Consider the following 27,173-nt stretch of genomic DNA (forward strand, 5'->3'; position numbering starts at 1 on the left):
TAGGCATCATTTGTTGCTTCTTCTCTAGTTCTTTAACTCTACACTTAGTTGGTGAATTCGGGATTTTTCTATTTTTTTGAGTGAGGCTTGGATGGCTATGTATTTCCCCCTTAGGACCGTCTTTGCAGTATCCCATAGGTTTTGGACCGATGTGTTTTCGTTCTCATTGATTTCCATGAATTGTTTAAGTTTTTCTTTGATTTCCTGGTTGACCCAAACATTCTTGAGCAGAGTAGTCTTTAGCTTCCAAGTGTTTGAATTTCTGCCAAATTTTTCTCATGACTGAGTTAAAGTTTTAAAGCACTGTGGTCTGAGAATGTGCAGGGAATAATCTCAGTCTTTTGGTATCCATTGAGACCTGATTTGTGACCCAGTATGTGGTCTATTCTGGAGAAAGTTCCATGTGCACTTGAGAAGAATGAGTATTCTGTTGTTTTAGGGTGGAATGTTCTGTAAATATCTATGAGGTCCATCTGGTCCAATGTATCATTCAAAGTTCTTGTTTCCTTGTTGATTTTCTGCTTAGATGATCTGTCCATTGCTGAGAGTGGAGTATGGAGGTCTCCTACAATTAACATATTGTTATCAATATGACTCTTTATTTTGGTTAACAGTTGGCTTATATAGATGGCTGCTCCCATGTTGGGGTCATAGATATTTATAACTGTTAGATCTTCTTGTTGGATAGACCCTTTAAGAATGATATAGTGTCCTTCTGTGTCTCTTATTACAGACTTTAGTTTAAAATCTAATTTGTCTGATACAAGAATTGCTACCCCAGCTTTCTTTTGAGGTCCGCTGGCATGGAAGATGGATCTCCATCCCTTCACTTTCAGTCTGGATGTATCTTTAGGTTCAAAATGAGTCTCTTGTAGACAGCATATGGATGGGTCCTGTCTTTTTATCCAATCTGCAACCCTGTGCCGTTTTATGAGAGCGTTTAGGCCATTCACGTTGAGAGTGATTATTGAAAGATATGAATTGTCACCATGTTGCCTGTGAAGACGTTGTTTTTATAGACTGTCCCTGTAAATTTCTGTTGTATATCACTCTTGGGGTCTTTCTCCTTTTATAGAACCCCCTTTAATATTTCTTGCAGGGCCAGCTTAGTGGTCACATATTCTTTCAGTTTCTGCCGGTCGTGGAAGCTCTGCATCTTTCCATCCATTCTAAATGAAAGCCTTGCCAGATAAAGTATTCTTGGCTGCATGTTCTTCTCATTTAGTACCCTGAATATGTCTTGCCAGGCCTTTCTAGCTTGCCAGGTCTCTGTGGATAGGTCTGACGTTATTCTGATGTTCCTCCCTCTGTACGTAAGGAATCTCTTCCCCCTAACTGCCCTTAAGATCATTTCCTTGGTTCTAAGATTTGCAAGTTTTACTATTACATGCCAGGGCGTTGGCCTGTTTTCCTTGATCTTAGGAGGGGTCCTCTCTGCCTCTAGGATGCGAATGTTTGTTTCATTCCCCAGATTAGGGAAGTTCTCAGCTACAATTTGCTCAAATACATCTTCTAGTCCTCTCTCTCTCTCCACTCCCTCCAGGATTCCAATTATTCTGACATTGGAATGCTTCATGGTGTCACTTATTTTTCTGATTTTATTTTCATGGATTCGGAGTTGTTTTTCCCTGGCCTCCTCTTTTCCCTTTTTATCTATTATATTGTCTTCCAGGTCGCTTATTCGCTTTTCTGCCTCAGTTACCCTAGCTGTTAGATTATCTAGATTGGATTGGATCTCATTGATAGTATTTTTAAGTTCTGCCAATTCACCTTTTATTTCTGCCCTTAGAGACTCTATGTTGCCATTAATTGATTTCTCCATTCTAGCCATTGTCTTCACAATTGCTAGCCTGAATTCCATCTCCGACATCTTGGTTATATCTGCATCCATTTGTAAATCTGCAGCATAAGTCATAATCTCTGAGTCTTTTCTATTTTGGGGGCTCCTCCTCCTAGACATTCTGTTGATGGGTGTTTGAGGGAATGTATAGAGTCCAAATTATTGACCAGAACCCAAGCAAGATGCACCTGTTTTCTTGGGACCTTAGGGTTGCTGGCCTCTTGTTTTCCCAGCCTGTCTTCTGCAGGAGGGGCCTGCCACACTGTTACTCAGGCAACCCTGTTCAGGCGGAGTTGCCCTGTGCCCCTGTGGCAGGGGATGGGCTCAGTGGGAATCAGTTTTGGGGGCTTTTGTTCTCTGGTGGCTTTCCGCGTCTCTTCCGTGAGTCAGAGCAGAAAAGACCGTTTCCAACCCTCTGCCTTAGAGCAGAGAGATTGCAGTCTGTTCTTCAGTGAGCTCTCCAGGCCACACTATCTCCGTTTCTGTCTGTGCTGCTATAAACTGCAGCATCCTGGGTTGTGCGCCCCTCCGCAGCACTCCCAGTCCTGCCTCCAGGTTGGGGCACATCTCTGCTCTTTGTGCTTCTAAAACCAGCAGCCGCTCCCAGTTGGCCCGCGCGACCCCACTGCTCCGGGTTTCCACCCCGGGGGCTACCCTAGAGTCCTTTCCCCGCTGCTACTGGTCTGCGAGTCTGTGCCCCATCTGCAGCGCGCGAGGCTGTTGCTCACCGGCGGTGTAGGATCCCCATGACCAGGCACCCTCCCGCTGCCATTTATCCTCCGATATCTGCCCGGGGAATCATGGCTCCCCGCTTCGTGCCTCAAAACCAACCGCCTGCGATATTCTGTTTGTAGTGATCCAGATCTTCTTATATCTCAGGCTGGTTTCGTGGGTGCTCAGAGTGGTCTGGTAGATATACAGCTCAATTCTGGGGACCAGTTGAAATAGGGTCCCCCTACTCCTCCGCCATCTTCCCCCCTCCTCTCACATTTCCTTTAATGCATGAGAGCATGTTCTAAACATGTATATTTATACTAAAGATGTATATGCAAATTATTTGAGAGCATAAGCTAAATGGAAACAAGTTTAATGACACAAAATCTAGAAGGAAGAAAGTTTCCTTACATGTCACAACCAGTGCAGGGAACAGTCAGTTTGAAAGGACAGTGTGACATGTGTGCCCAGCAGTTTTCCTAGCATGTTGAAATCCATGAGGGTGTAAGTCTGCTGCATGCAAGGCAGAGCAGAGAATCGCAGAGAAGTAGAATCAAAACCTTTTCCTTGTGGTACCTGACAGTGGACTCTGCTTTTGGACCTTTTCATTTACATGCACCAATTTACAGTGCAGCCTTCGATTAGATTATTTCCAATACATTATACAAAAGATTAATCTCCCTTTACATTTACTTCAGCAAAAGCTTATGTTCAGTTACCTTGTAACATTACTTTAAAAAACATTCAACTTAAAATTATCTAATATCTTACTTGCAGATCACTTTCTTCCACAATCCAATGTAAATATTTAAAAAGTCTATTCATTTCATAACAGAAGATATGACCCAACTGGACTTTGCATGCTCAATTTTCAGTATCTTTGAAAAATTGTAACTAACTCCCGAAATCTACAAAAATGCTTGATAATGATAAAGCTGCACAATATAATCATTGAACAAACTAGACCAATATCAGAAAACAAATGAAATATTTGTAAATTCAACATTATTAACATATAACATTAATGTGAATTATTTAAATATCTAGTGGGGAATAAACATGTAAATATAATTTCTAATGCAATATGTTAATGTCAAGAAATTGAGTGAACTTTGAACTTCTGCCAAAAGTCATCTGAGAACAAAAAGGCTTTTTAGTTTTAAAGCTCTTAAGGGAGGGGCGCCTGGGTGGCTCAGCCATTAAGCGTCTGCCTTCGGCTCAGGTCCTGAGACAGAGAGCCCCGCATCGGGCTCCCTGCTCCATGGGAAGCCTGCTTCTCCCTCTTCCACTCCCCCTGCTTGTGTTCCCTCTCTTGCTGTGTCTCTCTCTGTCAAATAAATGAAATCTTTTTAAAAAAAGCTCTTAAGGGAATCACATCAGAGAGAAAGAGGTAAATGACACCTTTCAGTCAATTACCACTGGTCTCAGATATACCAAAAGAGACCCTTTCCTCAAATTCTTTCAAAGGAGTAGAAAGATAATCACGGCAAGGACTAGTCTAAGACTCCTGTAACTCCTCTAGCTCACTAATTATGTGACAACTAAAAAGAACCACCCAGCATAATGAAACACAGGTTAAATCCAACTCTCTGCCAATTCCATTCCTACACCAAGAAACTAAGGAGAAAACACACAACCATGATGCCTGGCTTCATTTGCAATGCACGACCACAGGTCTCAACTGGATCCTTAGTGCTTCCAGCAATGTTCCCATACTCCAGTTAATTCACTCTCCTAGATGGCAATTGCACATTTTATCCTCTCATCTCAAATGTTAATATCACCTACTCCATCATCCTTCTCAGCTGCTGAGAAAAAAGTAAAAATCAGAAGACAACAAAGAAAATGAGAAGAGAGCTAAGAAACAAAAAGTCATCAGAAACTCCCAAGTGCACTCTTTCTACCCATCTTCATGGATCTCTATCCACACACTCTGTCTTCTCTCTTTATCATCAATAAACGATCCAAGCTCCTACTGAAGCTCATGCAACCCAAAAACCCTTCTCTTCCACTTGACCAAATAAATTACTTCAGCACTCTCTTTTTTTTTTTATTTAAAGATTTTTATTTATTTATCTGTCAGAGAGAGAGAGAGAAAGAGCACAAGCAGGGGGAGCGGCAGGCAGAAGGAGAAGCAGGCTCCCCGCTGAGCAAGGAGCCTGATGTGGGACTCGATCCCAGGACCCTGGGATCATGACCTGAGCCGAAGGCAGACGCTTAACCGACTGAGCCACCCAGGCGTCCCAGCACTCTCTTAAATAAACAACTTCCTCTCAACTATATATCCCCATCATGATAGAAACACTATCATTTCTGGGCACCTGGGTGGCGCACCTGGGGCACCTCAGTTAAGCATCCTACTCTTGGTTTCAACTCAGGTTGTGATCTCAGGGTCATGAGATTGAGATCCACTCAGCACTAAGTGGGGTGTCTGTTTGAGATTCTCTCTCCCTCTCCCTCTGCCCCTCCTGCTCATGCTCTCTCTCTCTCTCTCTCTAAAATAAATAAATAAATCTTAAACAAATACTGTCATTTCTGCAATTTAAAAAATCTTGACCTCATATCCCTTTTTAAATATAGCCCCATTTCTCTCTTCCCTTTTGTAACAAAGGACTTCAAAACAGTTGTGTATACGTTCTGTCTCTAACCATTCTCCTCTTATTCTTCCTTGAGCCCATTCCAAACAAGCTTTTGCCCTTGCACTCCACAAACCACTCTGGTCGAAGTTACCAATAACCTCCACATAGCTTAATTCGATGGTCAATTCTCAGAATTCATCTTACACAAGTTATATTAGCAGAATTTGACACGGCTGATCAGACCTTCCTCCTTCCAACACTTTCTTCACCTGGTTCCAGGATACCACACTCTCTTGTTTTTCCTTCTGTTTAATCTTCTCTGTTTCCTTTCCTCATTCTGACCTCTTAATGTTGAAGGGTCCCAGAGCTCAGTCCTTGAACTTCATCTCTTTTCTAACTATGCTCTCTCTGCAAGTAATCTCATCCAATTTTTGCTTTAAATACCCTTTGATTAAAAAAATAAAAGAACAAAACAATAGAACAGATCAATGAAACCAAAAACTGGTTCTTTGAAAAGAACAACTAAATTGATAAACCTCTAGCAAGACTCATTAAAAAAAAAAAGAAGAGAGAGGACCCAAACGAAATTACTAATGAAAGAAGAGAAATAACAACCAACACCACAGAAATACAAACATTGGTAACAGAATATATTAAGAAAACCTATATGCCAACAAGTTGGACAACTTAAAAGAAATGGATAAATTCTTAGAAACATATAAACTACCAAAAGTGAAGCAGGAAGAAATAGAAAATTTGACCAGACCAATTACCAGCAATGAAACTGAATCAGTAATCAGAAAACTCTCAAAAAACAAAATCTAGGACCAGACAGCTTCACAGGCAAATTCTACCAAACATTTAAAGAAGAGTTAAGTACCCATTCTTCTCAAACTATTCCAAAAAATACAAGAGGAAGGAAAACATCCAAATTCATTCTATGAAGCCAGCATTACCCTGATACCCAAATCACATAAAGACATTACAAAAAAAGAGAACTACAGGCCAATATCTCTTATGAATATAGATGCAAAAATCCTCAATAAAATATTAGCAAACTGAATCCAACAATATATTTTTAAAAAATCATACACCATGATCAAGTGGGATTTATTCCCGTGACAAAAGGGTGGTTCAATATTCACAGAAAAAGCATTTTATAAGAAAGATGCAGAAAAAGCATTTTACAAAGTACAATATCCATTCATGATAAAAAAAAAAAAACCCTCTGCAATCCCCTCTTCACCTACTCAGTCAAAGTCTTGGAGTCATTCATGACCCCTCTCTTTCTCTCATATCCCACATTCAATTCATCAGCATATCCTCTGCCTTCAAAATACATCCAGAATCCAACCACATTTACTGCCTTCATTACTATCCTACTCTTCAAAAGACACCAGTAAGAAAATGAAGACAAGCTACAGACTGTAAAAAATATGTACAAAGCATATATCTATGCTTTGTAATGAAGGACTTGTATCCAGAATATATAAAACTCAAAAAGCTGATCAATAAGAAAACAAACCACCTAGTTAAAAAAAAAAAAAGAAGAAGCCAAAAGATTTGATATTTTACCAAAGCAGACATGTATAGCAAGTAAACACATGAAAAGATAATAATGCTTACCATTATTAGTAGCTGGGAGCTATAAATTAGAGTAAAACCACAATGAGATACCTCTAGATACATATTAGAATGGCTAAGTTAAAAAGACTGGCAATACCAAGTGTTGATGAGCTATGGAGCACTGGAACTCCAGACACTGCTGTCTGAAACATAAAATGGTAAAACCACTTGGGAAAATGGCTTGGTAATTTCTTAAAAAGTTAAATATACACCTGTGGTCAAAGAAGAGTGCTTGTTTATTGATAGAAATGGTCCACTTCAGAAGATATTCAGAAATGATTTAGAGCTATATTTATTGGTGATTCTTCCCTTGGTTGAAGATGCTAAACCATATACCTCCAGATGATCCAAACATTCCACTCCTAAGTAGTCCCAGGAGAAATGAAAGTACACATTCACTGAAAAGTTTCATACACAAATGTTCATAGCCCTAAAGTGAAAATGCCCAAATGTCCATCAACAGGTGAAAAGATAAACAAATTATGGTACACCCATAAAAAATAAGAATACTCAGCAATAAAAAAGGGCTGAATTACTGATACATACAACATAGATGAATCTCAAAATAATTATGGTGAAAAAAGAAGGCAGAAAAGAAAAAAAATGTATTATATGTGTGTACACACACACACACACACACATACACACACCCACATATACTATATAATTCCAGTAATACCAAAAACATACCAAATTCCAAAAACACAAACTAATCTACAGTGACAGAAAACAGATCAGTGGTTGCCTGGGGAAGAGAGACAACCAGAAAGGCAGGAGAGAGGGATTACCAAGGAACACAAGAGAGTCTTGAGGATAATGGATATGTTCATTATCTTGATTGCGGTCATGGTATCACAGGTATACATACGTCAAAACATTAAATTGTTTCAATGTATGCAGCTTATTGTATGTCCACAATAATTCAATAAACCTATTTCTAAAAAGAATATAGCAGGTACTTAATAAATATTTTCAGAATAAATAAAGTGGATGAAAATAAAAACAAATGCTAAGAAAGCAAAATCCTAAGAATGAATCCTTTTTTTTTTTGAAGTAGGAACCCCTTATATCTTCCCTTCTTGAATAGTATTCTTTTCTGAATGAGACACTGTAAATCGAAAAGGGGGAATAAGCTATCATGAAGCAAAGTCCCTCGGTATGAAGTTGTCATGCCTTTCAGCCAAGAGGAACCACCTCTAAGTAGCCCTGAAATGGACAACTCTTGTCCCAATATACAAGCACTCTGCCACAGTCCTCTAGCTGCTGAATAATCTCTTTGAACTCATCTCAGAAACCTTGCCTCAGGGCGCCTGGGTAGTGCAGTCTGTTCAGCCACCCACTCTTGGTTTTGTTCAGGTCATGATTTCAGGGTCATGAGATCAAGCCCCATGTTGGACTCCCGGCTCAGCACAGAGTCTGCTTGAGATTCTCTCTCCGACTGCCTGCGCCTCCCACCCTCCCCTCCACTCTCTCTCCCTAAAATAAATAAATAAATCTTAAAAAAAAAGAAAGAAACCTTGCCTCATTTCTCCTTTTATATAATCTTTACTTGTCATTAAGTGTATATTGACCCTTTCTCCACAAATTTAGTTTGCTAGAAATTTTTTAAGAACTAAGGAATGGCCATAGGGGTATCCTCAGCTCATCAGTCTGGGAAGGAATCCTTGGATTGCTTGTCTTCTGTCTCCCAATTTCCCACTGAGATAGAAAAACCACCATCTCTTTTTCATTTACCTCCCTTGCCCCTCCTCTTTGAAATCCTAACTTCCACTCATCAGCATTAATTTTAGCATCAACCAAATTAATGAATATACCTACACTTTTTTCATAAGCTGCTATAGTTATGCGTTGTCTGTGACATGACTTCTTCATCATAAAATTAAATTTTAAAAGTAAAATAAATAAATAAAATAAAAATAAAATAAAAAATAAAACAAGATAAAAACAAATAAAATAAAAGTAAAGCATCTACTTATGTTTAAATAAAGTTAGCCCTATGACTCACCTCATTTCCACCAACTGCCTTGGTTAAAATCACTGCCGAAGACACAGGGGGAGGCATGCAACCTACTGTCTGCAAACTGAAAAATAAAAGAAAATGCAATTATAAGGTTTTTTCAATTATAAATAGCAATTCTCAAACTTTCAGCTCATAAAAAAAAAATGTTCCTGTTGCTGTAACATCATTAAAGAACAAGCATGACAGATCATATACTTCTTGGATTCAAACCATAGTAAATTTAGTTTTTCTTAAATTATGTGTATACTCCCCAGATCATGACAAGAAGTCTATTCTTTTAGTTTAGGATAGAAAACACATTGCATAACAAGCAAATGAAACTATGAGTAGTAAATCTAAATACTAAAGATATAAAACATTACTTATCACCCAAAGCATGGATATACTTTCTACCTAGATCGAATATACATTCTAGACATAGCGAGTTGCTGGCCTGACTAAAAGTAGAAAAGTTCATATAGGGAACAGAGGCCACAGAGTGCCTGACTTTAACAAATTTTAAGTGCAGGATTACAGATGACCTCTTCTCGCTTTTGTAAGAATGTATCGTTTAATTTTGTAAGAATGTATCATTTAAGCTTTATGCAATGAATTTACATTATCTCTGAAATCAGAAAAAAGAAAAAGAAAAGCTTTAATTCATTTTGACTGAAAATGAGAAAACACTTTTAAAAGAATTTCCAGTTCAATTCAAGTCTTCTTTTAAGGTCTATTTTCCCAAGTGATGCTTAAATTGTCTGTCCTATTATCAATTCCCAATCTCTGAGCCTTTCTCATGATCATCACTATTATCATCACTGATACTTACTAAGCATTTACCATTTATAACAGATACTCTTCTAGATACTTTACTCACTTCTTCCTCACAAATATTTAAGGTAAATTCTATTATTTTTCTCATTTTACTGAAAACTGAAGTTAAAAGAGAAGTTAAATAACTTGTCCAAATTCACAAAGCCACCTACCAAGGATTAAACTCTTATTCTGGCATCTAGGGTCAAAGACTTATCTAGGCCTACTATTCTAGCCTCTCTGCATTCTATCTTTCCTACCCCCAACACTAGGGACAGGTCCTCCCAGGTATTTTCAATCTTTCCCTCTTTTCTGGCCCCTTCCCTTCTATGTACAAAAAACCAGAGCTCTCCCTGTCTTAAAAAAAAAAAAAAAAAAATCCTTCACTATTTATTGAATACATATCACACATGTGTTCTATAGTTAGGATACTACACAAGGATGTGTATATATATTTATATTTATTTATATATATATTTATATATTCCTACCTCCAAGAATATTCAATACACAAATGTAAATAAGTAACAGCAAAATGAGTACTGTTGCCATTACATTTCTAGCCCCAACCACCATTCCCAAATTTGTAGCTGCCTGTGACAGCCACCTCAAATTAAACATGTCTAATATTTTCTTTTTTTTTTAAATGTTTTATTTATTTATTCATGAGAGTCAGAGAGAGAGAGGCAGAGGCAGAGGGAGAAGCAGGCACCCCATCTAGCAGGAAGCCCGATGCGGGACTCGATCCCAGGACCCTGGGATCATGACCTGAGCTGAAGGCAGATGCTTAACCATCTGAGCCACCCAGGCACCCCCATGTCTAATATTTTCTAAAAAATCAGTTTCACCTCTGAATTGACTTATTTCTGTCAATGGGATACTTTTGGTGGGTTTTTTCCTAATGTCCAGTTTGAAACTTTGGAGTTACACGTGGCTCCATTTGCTCCTCATAAATCAATTTATTACCACAACCAACTTCCCATTCTTCCCATGACTGTTGCCAGCATCCCTCTTCAGATGTTTTTTGCCCAAGTTTGGACTTCTATAAATGAATGGTCTCTCTACCTCCATTCTTTCCCTTTACACAGCAAGGTAAGAAGGATGTGCTCAAAATATTTATTTATTTCAATGACTTAAACATGCTCCTGAGGTAGGAGTCTGCAACTCCCTCACATTAACATACTGTGTACTCTCAAATGGGGGGAGGGCAACAGAGAAAAAGTGGGCTAGTAAGGGCTTTCCCTAAGTTTGTTAGGCCAAGTGCGTATTCCTTTAAGCTTCATATCCTGAGGTGAGAATTGTATCTTAGCTTCCTGAGATTGTAAGCCCTACTCTACTAATAACACACCCAGTACAATGCTATCAGCTTAATCTTTCTTAATGACCACTTTTTAGCATATTGTTCTCTTGTTTAGTACATTTAAGAATTCCCCATCATCTATAGATGCAAACCCAAACGCCTCAGCCCAGTAGTTCAGGCCTTCTGCTACATGGCTGTGAGGAGATTTTTTATCTTTGCCTCCCACTAACGCCTTATTTTTGAATTCTCTACTTTAGAAATACACAACCTTTGCTGAACCTCTTACCCTTTAACTCATTACACTACTTACCTAACAACTCATATGCTGCCCCACTGTGGTTGGTTACTATTTTATTATCTCCCACATATCCAACTACCCTGGATGTTCCCTGAATACAAGAAAAATGAGTTAATACCTTCCTATTCCTTGAGTGCCCTCTACATGGGAAACAGTAACTATTTGTTCTTACTATGCATCATACATTTCTGCTCAAAAATGATGTCATCATAGTTCTGCCGTATTTTATGCTTTTCGGTGAAAATTTTATGCTCATTCTCTCCAACTCAATCTGGCCAAACCAGCGGTCTTAATTTCCCCTTCTTGTCCCACTCTGTTTCTCCTCAGCTAAGAAAATGATGCCACCAGTTACCCAGTGGCTCAGACCCAAAACCCAGAAGTCATCCTTGATTCCTCCCTGTCCTCCTCTCTCCACATCCTATCCCCCTCTAGGTTCCGAGAGCTCAGTAAATCCTCCAGCACCCATTTCTCTCTACTGCACGGTGACCTTACCACAGGAGCCTCCAAGCTGCTCTCCTAGGCTTCTCTCAGCCCCTCTACTATCTATTCTCCATGCAGCAGCACGGACAATAATTTGAAAATATAAATCTGACCACGACATTCCGTCATTTAAATCCCTCCAGTAGCTTTCTGTCGCATGCAGAGTAAAATCTGAATGCTTTTATCAGGGACCTACAAGGCTCTGTGTGACCTGGTCCCTGCCTACCCTTCCAGCTCCAAGTCATATTATTCTTCCTCTCTATTACCAGGCTCTGGCCATCATCATCACTTTCCTGACCCTAGAACATACCAGGCTTATTCCTGCCTTACAGCCTTTGCACATTCTTTCCTTCTGCCTAGACCATTCTATCCCTAGAACTCTGCCATCTAAATTAATCACTGGTCTGCCCCCCCAACCACTTTCAACCATATCACAGTTTTACTTCCCATCACTTATCTCCATCTTAGTCATCCGCTTACTTGGTTTATTGCCAATCACACCCAGGTCTTCTCAACCTGTAAAACTAACTGGCACTTTGCCATTTTTGTTCACTATTGTTTCTCTAACACCTATAATAACTCCTGGCACACGGTAGGAAGAAAACAAGTGACCTGAATAGATGAGTAAGTGTTCTCAATTGAGATCCTGCACACCGTTACCAAAGCAGACAGTAAAAGTATGACTATCCTCATTATTTATCGGCAGGGAAAGTAAGGTTTAAATCTATGACATGACTTCTTCAAAGTCACACAGCAAGTTAGGGACAGGGTCAGAAAGGGATCTCGGGACTCTAAGTTCAGTGTTTTAACTATTAGACTATTATACAATGCTGCTAAAATGTGGTTAGTTTTAAACCACTTCAAATAATTTTTTAAATTCATTAAATCCCTTTAATAAACATGGCATTTTTAATGGAAGAAAAGAGTCTAATAAAAATCTATTGTTAATTCAACTATCATATCAAACACAGAACAAGTAAAAAAAGTGTTTGTTCCCTATATATATTTTTTCTTTCCTATACATTTAAAAAACATTTCTTAGACTCACCTACTATCTATATACGTTTGGTAAGATACAGAATGTACAAGCTAAAGCACCCAACTGACAGCATATCTAACATCTTCTATTCCCTTCCATCTCTCTCCCAACAAAGCTTTTTAAAATTCCCAGAAGAGTGTCCATCCTAGAACCTTAAGATTAAACATAACAGTGTATTTTAAGGTTGTGTTATAATTAAGAGCACACTTATGTTGATGAGCACTGAGTAATATACAGAATTGTCAAATCACTATATTGTACACCTGAAACTAATATCACACTGTATGTTAACAATACCAAAATTACAATTTAAAAAAATTTACTAATAAAACCCTTAGATAGAAGAAAAAAAAAGATCGTGTTTTAAAATTCTTTGGTGACTCTCCTTGATGAACACTATCATTTTAAAGGATAATAATTTTTCAAATGTTTTTTTCCTTATAAAATACCACACATAAGCCCTTTTGTATATAGTTGCCACAGAAACAATAAAGTCACCACAGATGCCTCATTAAAAGTGGACCCTTCCAAATATTTAAACGTACCCTTTTAAAAGCCATTCATTGATGGGTGTGATTGATAAAAGCTGAAGAAAAAGCCATATTGTTGTTGGGAAGAATGCAAGTGTAAAGATCTGAATGAAAAGGTGCAGTTTTATATGCACCAAAGCACTGGTCAGCTCCTGCAAAAATGAAAGACACAAAACAGCAAAGGTAAGAAAACTATTTTTCTGAAGAGAGACTGATACTAAAATAACATCAAATAAATTCGTTTTTAATTTGGAGTTATTTCAGAGCTAAAATCTTTACCTCTAAGTATATGCATAACAGACTTTAAGGGGGGAAAAGAGGTATTTTTATACAAAATTTCTGAAAAATTCTCATTTTTTCTGAATATACAATATACCCCAACAATTCAGATTTGTAAAATTCTGGACCAAAACTGAGCCAAGTACCTTTACATTAGTATAGACCTAAGGATTGTTGATGCTATGAACAAACATGTATATAACTACTTAAGGACCTATCACATTTTAATTAAATATGATTAATCTCTAAGAAGGCCTCACTTTGGCAAGATATTACCAAATCTACACACAAATAATAATTTTTAAAAATGTTTTCCCCAACAATGTTCTATAATTCAAAATGGCTTTTTCCCCCCAAATCAACTTTCTGGATTTTTTTGCTAATGCTTACTGAACAGCAGCTGTGTGCCATGCTCTGAGCTTGTCACTTTATGTATGTTATCTCATTTAATCCTCACAACAACCCCACCAGATATTATTAATCTATTTTACTGAGGAGGAAGTTGAGGTGGGGAGCCACCATTCAGTGCAGTTCAGAATCAAACTCATTTCTGGTATGCTAGCAAACTCATGTCTGTTTCATCCATCGTGCCACACTACTGCCCCAGATGAAAGAAAGTCACATTAAACACGACAAACCAGGGCGCCTGGGTGGCTCAGTCGGTTAAGCGACTGCCTTCGGCTTAGGTCATGATCCTGGAGTCCCGGGATCGAGTCCTGCATTGGGCTCCCTGCTTAGCGGGGGGTCTGCTTCTCCCTCTAACCCTTTTCCCTCTCGTGCTCTCTGTCTCTCATTCTCTCTCTCTCAAATAAATAAATAAAATCTTTAAAAAAAAAAAAAAAAAAACACGACAAACCAGGCACATGCTCTATGTCTCACAGCTAAAAAAGGATAATGAGTTAAATCTGGGGGTTCAAATATGTGCAAACTAACAAGCACTTGCATTTGGATTTCTTTGAGTTATAGCATTATTCAGTTGAAATAAATTCAGAAAGTAGCAGAAAAAATACTGTAAAAATAAGTGCTATAAAAAAGTCCAATAAAATATGCAAGAAGACATTAAAGCACAAAGATGCCAGAGATTCACTGGTTACAAGCATAGCACTGGACTGCCTCCCCTCGTTCAAGTAAGACATTTAAGAAGTCCTGAGCCTCAGAGACATTAGCCGAAGTCCATCAGTTGGATGGACAGTGGGTTGATGCTGACTCTGCTCACCACGTTCAGGGATCTGTCTCATCGGCTCGCACTACACATCTCCCTATGTGAAGACACACAGCAGTGCTCTGTGGCCACCAAACATCTCTAATGACACCTAAGTAATTTCTGGCCATCTGGGTCTAACTTCGGACAGATGGGAGGCCCAGGGCAGACCAGAAGCCACACCAGGTCCATGGATCAGATCTAAGATCAAAGGAGTCATCCTTACACCGTATCAGAATTCTTAAAGTTTCACCCTGAGAAAAGAGGAGCACCAGCAGTTCCAAGAATGCTCAGCAGTTTCAAAACCAAATCCCACTCAAATATACTCAGATGTGGTCGATAAATACCAAGTAAATGTTAATATTTTAGTTTTTTAACTGTAACAAAATGAGCCAGAATGCAGTTACTAAGGAATTTGCATATACTTTAGATAGGAATATGAAACAGCATAACTTTTCTGAAAAGTAACTTGGGGATATATTTCAAAGACTATAACACGATTCACATTCTTGGATCCCGAAGTGTTATGTCTAGGTACTTATTCTAAGGATATAAAATGTGGTTATAAGTATTTATATACAGAATTGATCACGACAGCATCATCTAGTATAGCAAAATTAGGAAACAAATTAAAAGTCCAAAAATGGGTGAATAATTAAGTAACTTAAGGTATAACAAGACTGTTGCGAGCTAGTGAAAACCATGTGAAAACTGTGTTGACAAGCATGTGGTAACACAAGATCTCTTCCCTACTTAACCAGGAGAAGTATAAATTGGCACAACTTAGGGACAGCAATCTGGCAATTCATTCCTTCAGTCAACAAACACTGAGAACCTGACACTCTTTGAGGTACTTGGAATATCTGTCACAACTTACAATGCACATAACATTTGACTTAGCATATTCTACTTCTAGGAATTAATCCTTCACATTTTCTCCCAAATGTGGGAAAATGGACAATTTTTAGGTTATCGTCTGCTGCATTTTAACAGCGAAACCTTAAAAATTACCTAAATGTCCATCAATGAGGACTAATAAAATATATTATGACAAATTCATAAAATGGAATGCTTTCCAGCATACAAGAAGAAACAAGGAGTTCTTTATGTACTGATATGAAACAATCTCCAAGATAGGTTTTTTGAGTAAAACAAGACAGGGTGACAAGCAGTACAAACACCACAGCTTGAAAGGGGGGCACATATGTTTTACACAGAATATCTCTGGCAAGATACAAACTATTAACATTGGTTATCTCCAGATATCTGACATAGGGGAGAAAAAAAGACTCCTCATCATATATACCTTTGTACCCTCTGATTTATGTTCATAAAAGTAAACAAAATGTAAATTTTATATACATGAAGAAAAATTAAATTAATATATTAAATTACATGAAAAATTATAATTTTACAAGTTACATGGGGAAAAAGATTATGTGTGGGCATAGGTGACATATATGCAAGTATACATATACAATTTTTAAAAATATTTCCTTTTTAAATATTCTGTATGTAAGACATGTTTAGGAAAAAAGGGACTAAAGATCACAGAGATGTTACTACTAGTTGTTTTTATTCTTTCTAATCTTTCTACAATGGGGAAATACTACTTTTATAATCAGAAAAAGTTATAAAAAACAAAATGTAGTTTAAAAATACTAGCTGATGTAATAAATGACAATTATAAGCAATTGCCATCGCATCAGAACAATGGAACAATAAAGAATCCGGCAAAATGAATCACAAAGGCTGACCATGTTGGGTCATGAGGGGCCTTTTGACAACAGCATTATATTTTCCATATCTTCTTCATACAACCGTAAAGATAAAATACGGTAACAATGGAAAAGAAAAAGCCAGTGAACACTATCACATCCAAAATAGTATTATTCCATACATACCCATGCAGAATTTAGGGCCATATACTCAGATAAATGCTGTCATGAATAATTGAAAAGTTGATTCTGCATGACATTTTATTTATTCACATGTAATACAGGTCAAATTCCATTAAAATAAACTTAAGGAGAGACTCCAAATACTGATTATACCAGAGTTATCTCTGACAGTATCAAAAACTGCTTAAAATCAGGGACTCTGACTGAGATGTAGAAAGATTTTCATACATACCAATTTCCCTTCTAACCCTTATTTGACCTTTATTTGATTCAGTTTCTGAGAATCAGTCTCATAGCTCTGGGCTGGAAACAAGCAGCAAGAACCTAAAATTTAAAATTTGCTGTATTTACTTCTAAGGTAATAGAACTTCAAAAAATAATCTGTTTAGGAAAATAAAAAAAGATCTGTATATTCTGCCCTACTCAGGACCCTTTCCAGGCCCTGAGCATTTTGCTCATCTTTGTTTCCAACCCAGTGCCAAACACAGTGCCTTGTAGCCACAGGCATTTCATGGTATTATGAGATTGGTCCTGTCATGGTTTGCTAAGTGACAAATCCTCTGAAATTGTAGCTCCTAATTAGCTAAACATAAAACATATTTCAAATGTGACTTATTTGACTTTAATACATAAATTTTCAGAAAACATTTCAACAGGTATTTTAAAATCTAGAAATAATCATAAAACTGAAGACAGCATTAATCTTTTTAGTATTATCACACAGTTCTTTATGATTTTAATAAATTAGCAAGACAAATTTTAGAATATACATCATTACATCAATGTATGGGTAATACTGCATGAAATGTTCAGTATAAATCAAACTTGAATGGGACCACTATAAATGCTCAAATAAACTCAAGTCAATAATAATTTACTGTCTCCTGTGTGTGAAAATGCACTATTCTAATAGGGCTCAAAAACAGTAGTCCCAGCTGAAATAAACGTAAGATTATTAACTAGAAAATAAATAACAAGACTGCTACCCCCTAACTTAAAACTGTTCAGTTGCCCAGGAAATTAGCAGGGCTTAAAGATGGTTTAACATACAATGATGCAATCTAGAACATCTTAAGTTAAATGGATCTTGAAAATGACTTAATGTAGTATAGTTTGAAAAGGGCCATTGATGGAAGAAATGGCTTTGATGGCTACTTAGATACCGTGATAAAGCACAGGATTAAGGCATTTCATCATTAGATCCAAATTAGCTGGATCTGAAGGTTTCCTAGGTGCTTACAGAAGACTTTGGTCCTTAGAGAAATGCTGATAAGCTGACATTCTTCCTTCTTAAACTCCTGCATCCCACAAAGTTGGCTACTTTACAGAATCACATTAAGCAAGAAACTAGGAGTGAGAGAATCAAGTCTCTTGCCAGATATCTCATGGCATAAGTAACAGCTGTAACCGTTAAGCAACCACCAGGGGACATAGTTAGAGCAATGTCCCAAGAAGAGGACTTGGGTAAGGCAGCTGCTCTGCAAAGGGCATTAGCCACAACCAGCAGGAAGACCTCCAAGGCAGAACAGTCCAGCACCATGTGAGTAGCAAATATTTTTCTGTATCACTAGGTCCCATATTTGAGAACCAATAGAACGAAGATGTTGACAGAAAAAATCTGTGCCCTCTAAGAACTGATAATAGTCCTTTCGTGTCAATATAATTTGCAAAAACTAGATTTAACACATTTAGGAAATTCTATCCCATGTCAGTTATTTTCAGAAGAACAGGTAGTAAGGATAGTCAGAATTTTTAACACAAATTTATCAGATATTACACAGGGTCCCATCTATATAAAAAATGCTCCAATAGAAAGATTTATACCAACCAGGTAACTACAGAATACATAAATTTAGTAAAACCATATTTTTTCCATATTGCTATTAGGATGGCCAAAGAAAGAGGTAACTAAATTCGGTCCTCATTCAAATCACACTTAAAAGAAAATAAGTAAAGCAAGACATGATGCTGAAACAAAATTTCAACTTTTAAAGCTATCCCCCCCAAAAAAAATCCTTGCATAGTAAGATTTCCCTAACTATATAAGAATAAGCATCTTAGAATAAGAACTTTAAAAACCCTAAGTAATTCTTTCAAAAATAAATAGACATTTTTCTCCTTTTTTTCCCTTCTATTATAAATCAAAAGAGAATCATAAATTCTACTCATTCCTCTCTTGGATGTTAAAAATGTCTGATTTCCTTAATTCTAGGAGAATCCCACATTCAGCGACACCTGGATCAACAAATAACATTATCTACATGTCTTCATGATGAATTGTGACATGGTATGAAAAATCTCAATTTCTCTCTTAAAACAGTTAATAATATTTAATAGCTATGCCAGCAAAGAATATACTTTAAAACATACAAATTAGTTAAAAGTTATAACATGCATCATTTGAGCAGCATGAGTCCTGACAACAAAAGTTCATTCACGGAAGTTATGGAAACCCAACTAAACATCCATAACTTAAATGTGCCACAGTATTCACCACCACAGTCACCACCACAATCTGAGGAAGACCTAAAGTAGATGCTTCATTCAGTTCAGTTGCTGTATTAAAAACATACCCATTATAACCATACCTTCAGGGTCTGTGTTGTTCAACTACAAAATTTCTATAATATGTAGGTTCAAAACACAGTCCTTTGCTGAAGTTCAAGTTATCTTTTGTTACAGTGAAGCCTTCAGGCCATAGTTACATACATCTTTACAAAAGAATTCTGAAATTTCAAAATAATAAGCAGAAATTAAATTTTTCTCCCTGCTGATCACATGCCCCATAGGTTACAGTACCTCTGTTTTTAATGACAGTCCACTGTTAAAGAATATTGTTGCAACAGCAATGTAGGAGACGGTTATTTCTGGCTTCAGTGGTCCTAAAGAGACAGAAATGAGTTACTGTTAGATAAGAATTTCCAGCAGATAACTTAGTATGAAAGAAGAATCCATTGGGGGAGGGCGAATGGTGCCTCAAATCTTAGCGTTGCCCTAGTATACTACTGTTCTGACAGAGTTAAGCATTTGCTGCGATGCAGTCTAACTCCGAAGGGGATTTTCCAGAAGGCAAGGACCATGGCTGTCCAGTTCAGCACAGGATCCTCAGACCAGAAGAACACTCTCCTGGGTGAGAGCAGATAGGCAACCTCCTTTAGTATTAGGACCTAATTGCATCTGCCACAGTATCAGTGTTTATATAACAATCAAAATTCCCCAAACCAAAAAAAAAAGAGAATCAGTGGAAGAAGGTCCCTTCTCTTTAGCAAATATTACTTTACTCCTTCTAGGATACCAGAAATAAAACTTATATTCATTCACACATTCAGTTCTGCCCAAGGGTATTCATTTCTACAAATATTTTTTAAGCACTTACTATGTGAATGAGATAACACATACAGAGTAATAGAGTACTAACAATAGGTTAGGTTTGCAATTATTATTACACTGTGCCAGGCCCTGGCTATACTGTAGTGAACCAGACAATCCTGATTTTGCCCTCTGGAAAATCCTCTCTGGAATTAGGCTGGCATCACCCCAAATGTGTTAATGCTATGAGGACAATAACAGCAACCCTGATACTTACTTCTTTTTGTAGCCTATATACAATTCTCTTAAAGACCCAATGTGTTGGGGCGCCTGGGTGGCTCAGTCGTTAAGCGTCTGCCTTCGGCTCAGGTCATGATCCCAGGGTTCTGGGATCGAGCCCCACATCGGGTTCCCTGCTCGGCGGGAAGCCTGCTTCTCCCTCTCCCACTCCCCCTGCTTGTGTTCCCTCTCGCTGTCTCTCTCTGTGTCAAATAAATAAATAAAATCTTTAAAAAAAAAAAAAAAAAAGACCCAATGTGTTAACCAAAGAACAACATTCTTTTAAAAGATGTAGTCTGAGAAAATGCCAGTTTGTACTTATGTACCAGTGGTTCTCCAGCAACTGCAATTTTGCCTCCCACAGACATTTGGCAACGTTTGGAAATTCTTTTTGGTTGTAATAACTCAGCAAGTGGGGTGTGTTACTGGCATCTAGTAGACAGAAATCAGGAGTTCTGCTAAACAACCGAAGAGGGCACAGGACAGCCCTCCCAACAACAAAGAATTAACATGTCCAAAATGTCAATAGTGCTGAGGTCAAGAAACACTGGCATATGCCAACATTTTAAAATCTGATCACCTCATATTTGACATTCTACTCAGCCCTCTCATGCTGAGTTGAATAGTGTCCTCCAAAATTCATGTCCACCCAGCACCTATGAATGTGACCTTATTTAGAAATTGGTTCTTTGCAGATAGATGTAACCAAGTCAAGATGAGGTCTTATTGGATTATGGTGGACCCTAATCCAATGATTAGTATTCTTACAAGTAGAGGTAAATTTCGACAGAGTCACGCACAGAGGGAAGATGGCCATGTGAAGACAGAGGCAAAGCCTGGAATTATATTATCATAAGCCAAGAAACACCAAGGACAGCCGGCAACCACCACAAGCTAAAAGCCAGGAAGGATTCATCCCTAGAGTCTTAAGTGGGAGCATGGCCCTTGACTTCAAAATTCCAGTCTCCAGAATAATTTCTGGAAAATAAATCTCTGTTGTTCTACACCACCCAGTTTGTGTGAATCTGGTGTGGTAGCACTAGGAAACTAAGACCCTCCCTTATGCAACAAGACCACAATCATAGCTCCACCGTTCCCTGCGGCCCTCCACCATACCCACAGGTATTGCTCGATAAGTAAGACCAAGCTCAGGAAAAATCACCATTCAGTCAACAAATATTTACTAAGCAACTCTGATATTTTAGGCATTTGTACTATATCAATGAACAAAAAGAAACAAAGATCTTCTCAAATATAGCAATAAATTCTTGTATATACTTGGCATTTAAACAAATTATTTTGCTGAGATCTGAGAAAAGGGAGCAAAAGGAAGAAGGCAAGTGCAAAAGGCATTACATTTCAAGGCAGTAAAAGTATTCCAAAACTTAAAAAGAGGTGCATTTTTTATACTTGTGAGTGAATCTGTCTCTACAGCTCACACTTAGAAATATGTTCTCTACAACTGAGGAAGCTGATTCAGGAACAGATTTTAAAGTCAAGGAATCTGACTTGTTTTGGAAGTAAATGCCTTCCAGGAATTTTAAATTGTTTGTTTGTTTGTTTGAACTCATTTTTATTCTCCTCCAATCCTGGGGTGCCTGGGTGGCTCAGTTGGTTAAGCGACTGCCTTCGGCTCAGGTCATGATCTTGGAGTCCCGGGATCGAGTCCCGCATTGGGCTCCCTGCTCAGCAGGGAGTTTGCTTCTCCCTCTGACCCTCCCCCCTCTCATGCGCTCTCTCTATCTCATTCTCTCTCAAATAAATAAATAAAATCTTTATTCTCCTCCAATCCTTTGCTTTTTATGAGACCTTATTCTTGTCAGCTACACCTCTGCCCACAGTGGAGCCCCAGAATTTCTATATGGGATGAGTTAAAATGAGCAATGTGGTCACAAAGGAGAGCAGGGGACTTGTCCAAAGATGTACCTCCACAGCAGGGACATGGTTTCCTTAGACTGCATGTTTCTTTGGGGCAGCTAAAGCATCTACGTTAGTTGGCCAACAACTATATTTTTTTAAGAAGCTAACTCTTCCATGCTACACACACACACACACACACAAACACAAACACACACACACACAAATACACATGATAACTATGAACTGATTGGCATAATTCAGTGGAATGATTCCTGGCTTTTAATGTTTTAAATTCTAGAGACGGGGTACACGGTCTTTTGTATTAGATGCACATCTAAACAACTTTAATCCATGGAAGAACATGATGAAGATATTCCATGTCTTCCTACAATGTACCTTTCAAAAGCCTGGGAGGCTCAACTGGTTAAGTGTTCGACTCTTGATTTCGGCTCAGGGCATGATCTCGGCTCAGGGCATGATCTCGGCTCCAGGGCATGATCTCAGGGTCGTAAGATCTAGCCCTGCGCTGAGCTCCATGCTGGGCGTGGAACCTGCTTTAGATCTCTCTCTCTCCCTCTCCCCCTATTCCTCTCCCGCCTCTCTCTCCCTCTCTTAAAAAAAAAGGTGGGGTGAAGAAGGAATTAATTCTGATTTCAAGAAACCTAAAGCCTCTTTGAGAGGTGATCAACTGAAATGCTAATAGATTGCCCAAGTTGGGAATGGGGACCTAGAAGTCACACAGGCCTGAAATAAACACTAGGTAAATATTTGCCCAGAGGTGAGAGTTGAGACTACATATAAAAATGAGATCTGGCCTCTCTCCAAGATAATGATTATATACTCCATGTCACCAAAATAGATCTGAATAAGATCTGAATCTTAAGATGGCTATAAAGTTCAAAGCAGAAATAAAAGTTTTAGCTTTTCCTTTAAACAAAAGAAAAAAAAAAGTTTCTCAGTGAAAATGGAATAGGGTAGCAAAATCAGAAGAAAAATTAGCCAGAAAAAACGAGGCAATTTTTGGGCTCTCCAAATCCATGCTTTTTATTGGGGGAGATAAAAGAAAATGATTTGGAATGCTTAAAAATGCAAGGAACTATTACCATTTCATAAAATCTACTCATCACCAAGTAAATTTCACTTCTAAACCTAATCTAGGATATTAATGCGAACATACTTTAGCTTCAACATGTTTCTGCTTATGTTTTTTAATGGAAAAACAAAGCAGTTTCCTTTTAGGATTTATGTCTTATTAATGTCAATAATCTAAATTAAGATGCAGGTAGAAATGAGAAACTTACTCTGTCCTTCCAAAGAAGGAGACCTTTCTGTTCCCAAGAATGAATAGCACAGTGTTAGACTCTGGTAAACTCTAAGGTGTGCATAGCTCAGGGCTTCCCTAGGTTGCACTGGAACTGGAACAGATTATCAACACCTCAGAATCTACACATTTACATTTACCCCGACTATTTTCAACTTCTCCTATATATTTAAAAATGAAATGTACCTGAGTAAAAAGGACAGTGAACTAAGAATTAAATTATCTAGGCTAGTACATGTGATGCTTTTTCCCACTTGGAAAGTCATTCAACATCTCTAATTTTCAGGTTTCCATTACCTATAAATTTCCTGTGATACATAATTCACCTATTGGCCGTACAGACTGTTTTTAAAGGGAGGTCAGATCAAAGGTATGATATTTTTAAGTGCAGAGGTCTTGCACTTAAATCATTTCAGTATAAAGAGTGTAGTCGTTAAGGTACTGACCCAGGTAAAGATGAAGTGAACATCTTAACAAATTTAAGACTACCAAAACTTTTCCTATTTAAAAGAATGTCTAGGAAACTGTTCTATTGAAAATTGTTCAGTCAATATGAAGGCACTAAAAATCACAGTTCCCAAGTGTACCGAGCCCATAAATGCAACCTATGACTAAAAATTATAAGTACAAAAAAATAGAAACAAAAAAAATAAAAATTACAAGTACAAAGAGGTGATTTGGAGGCGCCTGGATGGCTCAGTTGGTTAAGCATCTGCCTTCAGCTCAGGTCATGTCCTGGGATCAAGTCCTGCATCGAATGGGGCTCCCTGCTCATCAGGGAGTCTGCCTCTCTCTCTCCACTTGCCTCTCCCCCAGCTAATGCTCTCTCTCAAATAAGTAAACAAAATCTAAAAAAAAAAAAAAGAGGTGCTTTTGACCATTCTAAAGAGCAAGATGTAATAGAAACATTTTCAGCAACCATTCTTCTCCTTATCTTAGATTTTTGTTGTTTTAACTTGTGAAGTGAAAGTGTTATTTGGTACTATTTGGAGGTTTATTTTTACTTAAGAGGTTTCACAGGTGGGAAGGTCAATTAAAAGCTCAACAGAATTATCAAGAACTTAGCCTGACAGCCTATATAAGAAATCCCAAACAATCGTTTGTTCTAATTTTTTGGAAAAAGTAATTTTTGCACATGGACAGTTATCAAATCACATGAGTACATTGTTATTTAATATTAGCTGATTCTGCTCTGCTCTTTTGAGCTAAAATTGAGGCACTGAAAATGCCTTTATTGTAGAGTCCTTCTTTATAATATTCATTTTAAATTATTTTTGCCAAGAAAATTTGTATGGGTTTTGCAACTAGTATGAAAAAAAATGGAGAGCCCTGGTGTCCAGTGCCTCTTTCTTGAGCTAGCCAACTAACCAAAGATGAGTCACCTGACCTCAGGTCTCAGTATCTTCAACTGTAAAAGCATCTTGTTGGCTTAAAATATTTAAAGATCCCTTTCAGCTCTTAACATTCTACTCTTATAATTAAACGAAGAAGTGAATTATCCTGGATTAATAGCTTAAGTACGGGTAAAAATCGGAAGGAATTATTTCTAAGATACGATAATATACCAAAACTTCAATAAGCAGAGTCAGAAGGAACAAATAAGATTACAGAATCCATCTTTCCTAGGGCTTTGAAGAAGCCCTAGGAAAATGATTCAGCATTCAATAACCCTTCTTCCACAGCATCCTGGGAATATAAAATAAAAAGCATTTTACCAAAGCTAGCCCCTGCAGATTTAAACATAAAGATAATACATCACCTGTAATTACACCTTAACAATGAGCAAATAAGAGATCTAACACCCAAGCTAGAAAGTGTGCTGCTGAAGCTAGTTAAGTGTACATTCCAGATCACCACAAAGACACTCTAACTTTAATTCTGCCCATCCAGCTAGCTCCAGGAACAGAGGGTACTCATTTGACAGAACTTGAAACAGCATTCACAAGTTTTCCAAAAGCTCCCAGGGAAGCCAGGTCAAAGATCTTCAGGAGGAGAAACCATGATGAACATCAGCTTTATTCTCAGTTATGTATTCTACACATTTTGTATTAAATTGAACATAGAAGGAAAAAACATAAAATAAATAAAAAGTTTTAATCCTCATAATCTTTGTTCAAGTAATTCCTTTTAAAATATTCCCTGCAGCTACTTCTAAATGGAGGAATTGAGGGTAGATGGTAGAAGGAACCACTGTTCCAATGAGAGATCATTTCATTCACTTCCAACATGTTTTAACAAAGAGGTATATATAATAACTTCAAATAGCTTACTGAGCACTTCCTAAAAGACTGTGTGTGCTGAATTCTGTTCTTAGTTGTCCCTGTTGTATGACTGACCTATTAAAACTATCAATAAAGGTAGAAACTGACAAGGTCAAAAAGACAATGAATTGAAGAAATTCAATTAATGTTTATGAGAAGTAGGACACGATTGTCTAAGGGTGAAAAGGCAGGGAGGAGAATAAAAGACTAATAATATTTCCAGTCGTTTCCACCAATGCCCACCTCCACAATACAAGGCTCCCACTCTTCAGAAACCTGAGTATGATTTTAGCCTGCCTACATTTCCTTGCCAAAATACACACTACACATAGCCTACCACAGACTGTATCTGTTCGAGTACTAACAACTGAGTCCTGGCAGCACACGGAAGTAGTGTCCTGTAATGAAAAAGTGCAACGTGTCAGTCGGCTTGGGAGTTTCTGAAGCGGCGGCAATTGCAGCAAATCATCATTCTGCAACATGTGGGCCACAAAATCTGAATTGGAGAATGAAGGGTATCCCTTTTTCTTTTTCTTCCCCACCGCCTTTTTTTAAACGTGGGGGCGGGGAAGGGGGGGAGATCAGGAAATAGACAAGGTAATGATGGCCACTCCAAGATAGATGCGGAACTCCTGGCAACCTAGCGTCCCTTGGGATAGGATGCTACTTTGAAGGCGAGGGGAGTAAGTTTCACTCTCAGTCAGCTCACTCCTTAACACTATGGATACTCATTGACTGTTCGTGGAAAAGGTAACCTGCGTTCAAATTCCTTTGCCCCATTCCGAATTACAGTCTGGGGTCGGTAAATTAAAACATCAGCAAAAGGGCCAAATGACACCCCGAGCTGGTCAGTGCCCTTGAGAGAACTATCCACCTCCCGACTACGCTCTCCCCCTCCTTTCCCAGACTCGAAAATTAGTTTTGAAGTGGGAATCGCGAAGGAGCGTTCAGAGGTGCAGCACTTACCCCCATTCACCCCTATAGATGGCTCCAGTTTAGCTCCGGCGATCGCCAGCACTATTCCAACCATGAACCATTCTTTCCTCATTCTCTCCAGCAGCCTCATGTTTGTTAGGGTGGGTGGGTTTTGTTTGTTTGTTTGGCTTTTTTTCTTTTTAAGCTGCGATCGCTTAATCCCCGGGGCGTCTCCACACTTTCCACGGTCCCTCCAGACATGCAGCAGAGCAAGTCAAATTGCCACTTGTAAACTAAAGACCAGGGGGTTGCTCCGGCGGCTTTGAGGAGGGCTGGGAGTAGTAGTATCCAGTGACAGGGAAGTCTCAGTGAGCGCCGCCATCACTACCACACGCCTCATAATAGTCGCGCACGTTGCCACGGCAGCTCTATCCGCGGCTCCCAAGCACAAATGCTCTGAAGCAGACACGGGCCAAGTCGGCCAAGGCAGGCGATCAGATAAGGGAAACTGGCTGCCTGGTGTGGCTGACAGACGCCACCGCCAGGACCTGCGGAACCTTAGGAATGACTGGTGTTCGGAGAGACGTTAGACTTCACAGCCACCCAGCCTTATCGAGGGTCCCGCTCCG

The 27,173-nt window shown here is 38.4% G+C and overlaps 1 protein-coding gene across 7 annotated transcripts in view; it reads right to left on the minus strand.

Annotated features, from left to right (window-relative positions):
• The window catches only part of SLC10A7 (solute carrier family 10 member 7), a 257,182-nt gene extending 230,247 nt beyond the window's left edge, over positions 1-26,935 (minus strand). For 3 of the 7 annotated variants that reach the window (XM_064585137.1, XM_064585136.1, XM_054508718.2), the window contains exons 1-4: positions 26,596-26,918; positions 19,399-19,481; positions 13,234-13,370; positions 8,765-8,840 (exon numbers count right to left, since the gene is read on the minus strand). In XM_064585137.1, coding sequence (XP_064441207.1) covers positions 8,765-8,840; positions 13,234-13,370; positions 19,399-19,481; positions 26,596-26,695 — 396 coding nt within the window. In that variant the 5' untranslated portion in view covers positions 26,696-26,918. Of the gene's footprint in view, positions 1-8,764; positions 8,841-13,233; positions 13,371-19,398; positions 19,482-26,595 lie in introns of all 7 variants that reach the window. The other 4 variants (XR_010409582.1, XM_064585138.1, XM_064585139.1 and 1 more) reach the window with 2 other exon arrangements.
• Between the last annotated feature and the right edge of the window lie 238 nt (positions 26,936-27,173).

The sequence above is a fragment of the Mirounga angustirostris genome, unplaced genomic scaffold (assembly GCF_029215605.1).
Source record: "Mirounga angustirostris isolate CCGP_5_RB_7025 unplaced genomic scaffold, mMirAng1.0.hap1 SCAF_2, whole genome shotgun sequence".
Classification (NCBI taxonomy): Eukaryota; Metazoa; Chordata; class Mammalia; order Carnivora; family Phocidae; genus Mirounga; species Mirounga angustirostris.